The sequence below is a fragment of the Corylus avellana genome, chromosome 9 (genome assembly GCF_965113065.1).
Source record: "Corylus avellana chromosome 9, dhCorAvel1.hap1.2, whole genome shotgun sequence".
NCBI classification, from domain to species: domain Eukaryota; kingdom Viridiplantae; phylum Streptophyta; class Magnoliopsida; order Fagales; family Betulaceae; genus Corylus; species Corylus avellana.
The window spans coordinates 7,857,867-7,868,607 of NC_142498.1; the positions used below are offsets into that span (position 1 = coordinate 7,857,867).

At 35.5% G+C, this 10,741-nt stretch overlaps 1 protein-coding gene across 1 annotated transcript; it reads left to right on the top strand.

Annotated features, from left to right (window-relative positions):
- The first annotated feature begins 4,331 nt into the window (after positions 1-4,331).
- Positions 4,332-9,365, top strand: GLB3 (hemoglobin 3). The gene is made up of 4 exons (XM_059604487.2): positions 4,332-4,615; positions 4,900-5,030; positions 8,898-9,042; positions 9,134-9,365. The coding sequence occupies exons 1-4, from the start codon at positions 4,479-4,481 to the stop codon at positions 9,237-9,239; spliced, it is 519 nt and encodes a 172-aa protein (XP_059460470.1). The 5' UTR covers positions 4,332-4,478; the 3' UTR covers positions 9,240-9,365.
- The last annotated feature ends 1,376 nt before the right edge of the window (positions 9,366-10,741 follow it).

Here is a 10,741-nt window from a genome sequence, read left to right on the forward strand (position 1 = left end):
TGAGAGCAACTTTGATAATAAAACAAAAACGTTTATTATATATACAAATTATCTAACATTTTTTTTAAATTTTTTTTAATTTATATATATATATATATATATATATATATATATATATATATATATTAACCAATTAGCTCTCTCTATATATAACTATAAATAGTTATACATTAAATGACTAAATTATTAATATTTTAACTATATATATTTAGTATTTATGCTACATACTATATAAGCATAAATACTATTTATAATATATAAACTATTTAATAAGTTATATATATATAGACACACACACACGAATCATGCTAATAAGCAAGTCGAGCCCCTATAGTTTCGTGGTCACGAACGACTCATTTAATAATCAAGTCGGGCACGAGCCGAGCTTTATCGAGCCGATCCCGAGTGAGCTCACTGGTAGCTTTGTTCGTTTACAACCCTACCTTCGACCCTCAGGCACTCCTCACACTAGAAAACCCTAACCCTAGAGTGTGGAGTGATTTTGGATGAGAAGGAGGAAGCTTTGGTGGTCTTGCTATCTTCTAAGGTATTTTCTTGTCCATTTCCACAACCTTCATGTTGTTCTTACTGTTTTTCTTAAGTATTACAAGTTTTCAAGGTACCTTGACAAGTTCTTATACCAATCTTCTTACAAAGGCCGAGCATGTTTTCAAGAGTTTTTGACCCGCCTTTTATTGCTTCAAGTTTGCATGTTAGCATGATATGTTACTTTGCATGTGTCCATTAGGAGCCTAGGATGAGATGTACAACACCCTGGAAGCATATGACCTTATTTGGACTTCTGGCCGAAAGTTTTTACTCTGGTGAAACGTTCACCCCGAGGCCAAGCTTTCGCCCAAAGAGCATGACACACGCCCAGAAAGCCGAATGTGCGAGCTTAGGGTTCGACGATCTCTTTCGTTAGATAGGACTTATTGTGTCTGTCGAGGAGTTCTATAATGCTACATATAACGATGTATCATATTTTGTTATATCAGGGATTTATAATGTTGGAGGACTCGAGCGAGCGCACGAGATAAATAAACACTTACGACTGTTTTTCTTAAAAACGTGCGATATGTCAGTTAATTGAGCATACGTATGCTATGAGCATGCCTATATTTTTGTATAACTTAGTAACTGCCTTAATAATTAGTTAATAAGATGCATTGTATGACATGGTACATTGGTACATGCAATATAATGGCCATGGGCTTATTATATAAACTTAATTCTATGGTCAAAACGTGTGTATGGATGTGATATGTGGGCCTTAGATTCAATAGTTATTTCGTGATCGACTCAACCTTAATTGGTGGGTCACTACAGGACGAACATCATTAGTAGCATGGGCCACCCGAGGTCAAACTTAGTCGAGCTGTTATTGTTATGGACGATAGCGTACAAAGGTCGGGGCATCGGCATTGTATTACAGGTCCCTCGAGATAGCACCAACCCTGCTGAGAAGGGATAATATCTCGGATAGACCATAGATGATAGTTATGACGTATTAAAGCATTAGTTTTCAACATTAAAACCCTTATGTGATTGCCGCTGGAAATACACCAATTCCTTCAACAAAACAATATTTTTATGGTGTATTAATAGAGACAACACCTCTTTCAAACCTTTGTCAAATTACACATTTATTTTTACTCAATAAAAACTGGCTCATGTTGTATCCAACTGTTAGATTTACTTACTAAGTCTTTAGACTTATGTAGTTATTACATCTTGTAGGAAACCTCTTCCTAAGAAGAGAAGAGTGGCTAGGTTGCCACTAAGGAATTGCTTAAGATAGAGACCTTCATATTGTTACCAGGTTTGATCGGCTTATTATTTCTTTTAGTTGCTCCATGTCTATGTTTCGAGGATAATATATGTTTCCTTTATGGTTATTAGAATTCTCTCAGATTTATTTCTCCTTTTTGTGCATTAACTTTCATGTTCACTTAGATAGGCGGTTTATGTGACATCCCACATCCTCTAGGTATGGAGATGGAGATGTGCATATATGTATACTTATACCCTTAATGACAACAACGCGTTTTAAAGTCATGATGGTCATAATCCCATCAGGACTCCGCAATTAAGTGAGGTTATGCGAGAGTAGTACCAAAATGAGTGACATCTTGGGAAGTCTGGTTCGGGAAAGCCAAAAGCGGACAATATTGTGTGTTATTTGGGGTGGGGCGTTACAAATGGTATTAGAGCCATTGTCCAGTCTGAGATGGAAGAGCGTGCACAAGCACATGGGGTTGCTAGCGAGCACTCGCTGGAATGCAAAAAATGGGCTAATCCTATGAGGGTCGTTAGCGAGGACGCTGGGTCTTAAGAGGGGGTGATTGTGACGTCCCACATCCCCTTGGTATAAAAATGTTGATGTACATATATGTATACGTATACCCTTAATGACAATAACGCATTTTAACACTGTGATGGTCATGATCCCATCAAAACTCTCCAATTAAGCGAGCTTATGTGAGAATAGTACTAGGATGGGTGACCTCTTGGGAAGTCTGGTTCAGGAGAACCAAAAGCAGACAATATTGTGTGTTATTTGGGGTGGGGCGTTACAATTTCCCAGTTAGCTATCAGTTAGTCATATTGGAAAAATTGCCAGTAACCTTATAAGACTGGTCAATGCTAGATTTAGAGGTGTTATATTACAAGAAAATATAGTACTAGTTAAAATGGGAAGAAAACCTAGTACTAGTTGAAATATAATTTGCCAGATTTTTGTATTTAGATTTCGAGAAGATTTTGGCATAGCAAACACCCGAATTATGAGACTCTTATTTCACAAAGCTTTGTAAAATTTTGAGTTAGCTTTCTAATGTCGCTAGTTTCAACTCAATCCAATTTGTGAGCCGAAAGTTATGGTTCAAATACTCAAACATGTGTAGGATACAAAATTTAATCAAATCCGATTTTAACTATAATTAAAGAATTCTTATTTGCTCATTTTCTTGATTTGATTAAATTTAACAACATCATATAGGTATTCTATTATGATTGTTTAGATTTAAGCATATCTTCTAGGTCTTCTCTGTATATCTCATATGTACGTATCTCGATGGTTCTCACACAACATCTCGTATGTATACACTACAGACAAGATTGCAGATGAATATATTTTTGTCACTGAATTTGACAATTCAAAACCCAACAAATGATAATAAACCTCTTCTAATTTTTGTAAAATGCACCGTTTACAAAAACTATCATTTAACTCATGCAAAACACATTGTTTCACTAATGTTTACAAATTACTCTTTAAAGTTAACACGGAACCGTCATTTTTTTTTTCTTCTAATGATTGTTGAAGCTTGCACCGTTGCACGTGGATCAGGATCCCCTCCAGCGATAATTGGAGTTTCTCTAATTGTAAATCTTGGCCATTCAATCTAATCCAATGACTTACAAAATGACACGTGTCCCATTAAAATTAAAATAATAAAAAATTATTTAACTTTTAAAAAGAAAATTAAAATTAAAATAATAAAAAATTAAAATCAATTAATAAAAAGTTAAAATCAAATAATAAAAAAATTGGGGTGACCGGCCACCCAATTCAGTCTAGCCACTCCCAAGAGCCAAATTTTTTATTTAGACCCTTGGGGGTGGCAAAGGGCCCTTAGGGTGGCTCCCAACCTTTAACTTTTAAAAAGAAAATTAAAATTAAAATCAATTAATAAAAAGTTCAAATCAAATAATAAAAAAACTAGGATGGCCGTCTTTTTAAAAGTTAAATAATATTTTATTATTTTAATTTAATGAAACACATGTCATTTTCTAGGCCATTGAATAAGATTGAATGACCAGATTTACAATTGGAGAAACTCCAATTATCCCTCCAATATAAAGGGATCCTTGATCCGTTGTAGGTACCTTTGGAAGGGAAAAAGGTTGGAGAAGTCAACGTCGGTGGCGGGAGGCTTGATGAAATATTGCAGCATAGCATAAATATTTGTGTATTTGGCTCTAGTACTTAATAGGGATTCAATTAATTTAGGGTTAAAATCTATTAATTTTTGTAAAATGTAATTTACCCCTTTTTGGGGGTTTCCATCAGGTTGGGCACTTTTGTGATTTCAAATTCGAAGCTTTACTTTTGTTTATTCAGAATTTTTTTTTTTTTTTAGAGAAATGTGACTAGCTCTTCTCTTCAATCCATACACGTGCAATCAATCCACATCTTACACGGAATCCCCCATTAAAAAGGTCTCCCCTTCGCCCACTTTATAACGACATTGTTACCTCATGCATACATGTCTATTTTATTTACGTATAAAGAAAGATATAATAAATAAAGATAGGCACCACAAAATGCAAAACAGCCCATTGTTTCAACCAAACGATACCGCACCCACAAAGGCTGCAATCAATCCCACGCGACCCCCACAAACTCTCTATATATACACCCAACAGTCTCGCGAATCTAGTACCCCCATTGGCTATAACGTACACCAAACAAAATGCAGGCGCTACAAGCCAAGGCCTCGGAGTGGAGCGGAGTCAAGCAAGATGACGCCTTTGCCATTGACGACACCAATCTGTTCCAGAAACTTGGCCTCCAGACCTTCATCAACCTCTCCACCAATTTCTACACCAGGTACTTCAAATTTACAGCTTTTTGTTTCTGGGTTTTTTTTTTTTTGTTTTTTTTTTTAACTGTTTTAGTTTACTAGCTTTCGAGTGTAATGAATAGTAGTAATTTTCTTTGTCTTTGTTTTTTACCTAAAGGGTTTGAAGGGGGGACCGAGTTTTGGGAGAATTTGAGATGTTTAGTTTTGATTTCTCAGCAACCAGACGAAGCCTTAATTTGGTGTTCTTTTTTATGTTATTAGCTTTGGTTGAAATGGGTTGTGTTTGATGTTTTTGGTGGGTGAAAAACAGGGTATATGATGATGAGGAAGAATGGTTCCGGTCAATTTTTGCGAATTCCAAGAAAGAGGACGCGATTCAAAATCAGTACGAGTTTTTCGTGCAGAGAATGGGAGGCCCTTCTCTCTACTCTCAGAGAAGAGGTTAGCTTTCTTTGCCTCGTTTAACTTTCTGCTTATTCCTTCATATTGATGCTTCTATTTCTATAGGATCGTTAAATTTTCTTCATTTTTTGTTGTTTCTACCATAATCCATACCCCAGTTGCTCATACCATGGTTTTCTACCTCCCACCCAAGATAAGGTGTCCTGGTTCTGTTTTTCAGAAGAACGAGGGTAGTTAGCAAAATATCATATATTTTCACCTTTGGAAACTTAGACAATTTTTGGTTTTTTAGCCTTTAAAAGTAAAACCAGATATTTAAATTGGGATGTAGGATTAGGAAAGAGTTTTTTTGAGTCTTAAGAGTGTGTTTCAGAGCAAATCAATATCCCCATACATTTTCTACTGTAATTCCATGTTGAAGTTCTTTAAATCCTAGCAACTATTTTCAAAGTGAATGATTCATATTTTCTCACTTGAACATTTATCACTAAGAGAAATATAATGAAGATCTTCTGAAGATGATAAATGTTTAAGTAATAAACTCTGAAACAGTCAATATAAAAATAATGGTTATTGTTTTAAGAATTACATGATTCAATTTAAAAATAATGGTTATTATTTTGAGAACTGCATGCTAGAGTTATTCCAATAATGATCTGATGATTACCCATTTAGATTGCTTCTAATAATGGCTAAACAATATTTTGATTGGTAATAACTAGAATCAGTAGGATAGTAATGTGGTAAAGTTTGATATTGTCGAAGTTTAGTTTTTAAGAATAATCCCTTTTTATTGTAATTTTTCTGAATATTTGGATTTTTGTTCTTCTTTTTCTCCTAAATAGGGGGTTTGTCTTTTATACCTCCTCTGTAATAGGGCTGCAGCCCTCTGTTCTTTTAATGAGATTGATTTGCTTATAAAAAAAAATTGTAATGCTTTGTTCTACACATATGGGGTTAGGTTGGCTTTGTGGATCCCTTTTTCACTAGTGATTTGTGTTGAGTAATCTAGTTCTGTTATGTCATGGATCATTGTGCTTTAGGCTTTGTAGCTCTGGCCCATGTATATCTGGATTTCCTATACTTCATTCAATTATAATTACTGTCAGAAACAATGTTGAAAATTGGATAACACCTGTCTTCCGACCTTTAGGATGAACACAAAATTTCATTTTTATCCCAAAAGGCGTCTGGAGAAATTATTTCGCCTTACTGTCAAGCATATTTGCACATGGCAAAATGACTTTCTGATTATTGAAAAAAATCTGAAGCATACAGAAGTCACAACCATCAAAGAAAAAAAAATGTGTGCTCAGCTCTATTCACCATCAATGGTTATTCTTCTCTAATTTGGTTCCAAAGAACACCCTAAATCCTAGTGTTCTTCTAATCTCATCTTGTCACTCCATTATTCTTGCATACTTTCACGTCTCAACCTTTTGGTGTATAACATAGATATGCGTAAGGCAATTGCTCTATGAAGATAGTATCTATATGCTATGTAACAAATTGAAATGGGAAGAAAGCTGGGGAAGGAATGGAGCTACTGATTCTCCATGGCTCATTCCTCTTGCGTTCATTAAATAAAAGTGCCAAATTACAAATTTCAAGAAAGGAGACAACTCACTAGGACACTTGGCCTTCTTCTAGAGGCCTATTACTTCCTATACTATTAGGACATTACATATTTTTCCCCGAATATTCATATATTTACTATAACACTCCCCTCAACTTGGAGCATATATATCATATAAACCCGAAATGGAGCAAATAAATTCTAATCAGCTACGAGAAAGAGACTTTGTGAACACATCAGCAAGTTAATCTCTAGATCTCACATTAGGTGTAAAGATATCGCTACTCAATATTTTATCCTGAATGAAATGACAATCAACTTCATTGTGCTTTGTCCTCTCGTGAAACACTGGATTAGTAGTGATGCACACAACCTGATTATCACAACATAGAGGAATAGGTGTAGGAACTGAAATTCCTATCTTCTAAAGGAAATGCTATAACCATATCAATTCACTAGTTCTATGAGGCATAGCCTTTGCACTAGACTGAGCCACGATTGTCTGTTTTTTGCTTTTCCAAGTAATAAGGTTACCTCTCAGGATTGTACAATTCCTAGTAGTAGATCTTCTCTCGGAAGGGGATTTTGCCCAATCTGCATCAGTAAATTCTTCTATTCGGAGATGTCCTATCTTCCTACATAGAATGCCATGACCAGGAGTTTCTTCAAATACAACATCCCAATGTGAAGTTCTAGGTGCTTCCATGAATTGGTTCACCATACTAACTGCATAAGGGATATCTAGCCTGGTGATAGTAAGATAATTCAATTTTCTAACCAGTCTCTTGTATCTGCTAGGATCACCAAACAACTCCATCATCTTTCAAAAGTTTCTAATTAGGGTCCATAGGGACATCAACAGGATAAGAATGCAAAAGTGTTGTTTCTTCCAATAAGTCTAGCACATATATTCTCTAAGATAGATTAACCCCTTTTTGAGATCTAGTCACTTCAATGTCCAAGAAATACTGAAGTTTTCCCAAGTATTTGGTTTGAAACTTTTCCTGCAAAAATTGTTTTAGTTTGACAATTCCGCTGGAGTCATCCCTAGTAATCTCTATGTCATCCACATAAACCGCTAGTAAAATATGTATCCAACATCTGAATGCAAATGGAATACTGAACGATCGGTCTTACATTGAAGAAGACCAAACTCTATTACCACATTTGAAAATTTGCCAAACCATGCTCGTAGATAGCAAGCATACGTTCTATCTCAGTCTCTTCTCTATTCTTTTATCTCTTTCTTTTGCTTTCTTCGTCCTTTCCTTTTTCTCTGCACTAGACACTTGTCCTTCATTCTTCTGCACCTTGGGGTTGGAGGCACTAGTGTCTTCATCACCATGGCCATGATGGTTGTTTGACATCATTGTTGCCACCATTTCCCTCACCATTGTTGTGCCTTGATAAGCTAAATGGTCCAGGGTAATCATGTGGTGTTAATACCAGTGATATTTGGTTGATATTCTGGTGGTTGTGTAGTCACTTGAGGCACTTGTAGTGGCTGGAGACACTCTTGGTGGTTGCTTATGTGTTTGCCGAGTTTTTCTTATGGTTATCCATCGTTGGGCATGGCCATCACTCTGGTAGTGACTGCCGGCGGAGGATTGAAGAAGAAGACTGCCGCTTGGGTGCAGGGCTGCCCTGTTCCTATCCAGAATAAGGATTCCCTTATCTATCTTAACCCACTTTCTTTAAACCTTCAACCCCAACCCATCTCACTTTCACATAACACACAAAATCAATCAAAAAAGACCCAACTCATAGTGTGGACCGCTCCCAACCCAAGTCCAAAACCAAAACAACAAACAGTGGCCCGAGCTCAAACCAAAACTCTGATACCATCAAACAAATTGAAATGGGAAGAAAGCTGGGGAATGGAATGGAGCTACTGATTCCTCATAGCTCATTCCTCCTCCTACGTTCATTAAATAGAAGAGCCAAATTACAAATTTCAGGAATATCTAGGACATCTGGCCTTCTTCTAGAAGGTTCCCCAAATATTCATATATTCAAACTCTTCATTCTGGTATAATGAATTTATAGGTTTTACTCGAGTATAAATAAGCCTCCAGGCTACTATTTAGCACTTCAAATTGATTATAACTTCTTAGGTGCTCGTTCTAATGATACTTTCGGGTGTGCAAACACTGATTCTATTATATCCATGAGTTTAAGGACGGGGATTTATGTATTGGTCTTGACCATCCAAAAACAAGTTGTTTTGGAGTTTGAATATTTTTGTTCTAGTTTATGTTTAATTATTTTGCCCTTTTTATGGTGGAATTTAAGATGATCTTATTTTCAGTTTTCTCTTTAATATTTCGCAGGCCATCCTGCTCTGATTGCACGTCACCGTCCATTTCCTGTCACGCATCAAGCTGCCGAGAGGTGGTTACATCATATGCAACAAGCATTGGACAGCACCCAGGACATTGATGCAGACTCAAAACTTAGAATGATGAACTTTTTCAGGTGCTTCCAAGTTACCTCTTTTTCATATATATTCACATCTTGTAACATTAAGTTTTATTACACACTATGCCTATCCTTTTGTGTTTTACAGGCACACGGCATTTTTTCTTGTTGCTGGAGATGAGTTGAAGAGTCAAAACCAACAACCTTCATGTAAGCATGGGAGCAGCAACCAGCTCCCTCGTAAAAATTTTTAACAAAATTTCCTTATTCAGTTTCCAGAAACAATATTAATGTACACTATTATTCATCAAACCTCTTGATGTAAGAGGAATACTTCCTTACAGCCTTTTCTCAATAAATGTTATAATTTCTGGATGCTTTCATCTGTTATGTTGTGATGCAAAATTTAAGTGTTCGTATTGGCTTCAAAATAAGTTTGCCTGGCTTTTGTCTTGTGATCTGGAATGGATCTGGAATGAACTGGGAAGTTCTATGATGTTTTGTGGCACATATATATATATATACTATTTCTGACATATATTATATTGGTTGTGTGGTTATTGACCCTTGAAAAAGTCTCGAGTCAAAGTTATTTTGTTGTGATTAAAACTCCGACTAGCTGCTCTACTTGAGTTTTTCAATGAGTTTATGTGATGTGGTTTCTCATAGCATTTGGTGCATAAAGATTAATTTTTTAGTTGGGAGAATCACGCCACATAGGCTTATAGGCTTTGAGAGATAAAAGGAGAATAGGAAGGTGATGAATGTAGGTTCTTTTTTTTTTTTTTTTTTTTTTTTGAGGGGGGAAACCCAATTTTGTGTTGCTAGATATATAGCCTATTGGAATTTTTGACCACTCCCAGGATTTTTTTTGTGAGTAATGCTATATACCTCGTTTTTATCCTAATTTTGTGTTGCAAATGGCTAGATGTGGAGGATATATGCTTTAGATGGAAGCTATGATTGAAGCAGTGAGCTTAAGATTTGGATTCTCCAGTTCCCAAGTTCCAAACATGTGGATTAAATGATTATGCTAATATATCTATATTGCTAGAATTAAAGTGAGAAGTTAGACTCCCATCATAATTGATACCTTGATATTGGCACTCATTAAAGATGTCCCGCATAAGTAAATGAGAACATGCAGTTCACCATAAAATACAGATTTATTTGAAGTGAAATAAAATTAAAAATATACTTTCTTCTTTCTGAATTGCTTAAAGTAACAAGAAACTGGAAAAGTATGAACCAAGCATCAGTCCCATTATGCTAATTTTAACCATCCATGCATAGTGATATGATTGACTCCTATGCAACCAGAATAATATGAATAATGTAATCATATATATATTTGAGCACATAATGTGCTTATTACGCCAATCTTCAACATCCATGCATGGTGAAGTGATATGATTGACCCTTATGTAATCATTCTTAGCCCATAAAGCGATTATTTGAATATTCTGCCATCATGAAAGGAAAACCCTGCATGAGTAAATCATAACCAGTTCATTGTCAAGAGAAAAAAAAAGAAAAAAAAAAAAAAAAGACACATGATTGAGCATACGCTCTGGATTTGACTTAGGTGCTGATACAAAATTATATATAATATAATAAAGGCGATTAGCAGTTAACGGTTAATGGTTAACGTTTTTTCAAAACTTAAAACCACTAACCTTAACAGCTTAGGCAGTTAGCAATTTTTTCTAATCATCTTCAAAAGTATTAAGTTAGTGCAGTTAACGAGTGATTATTC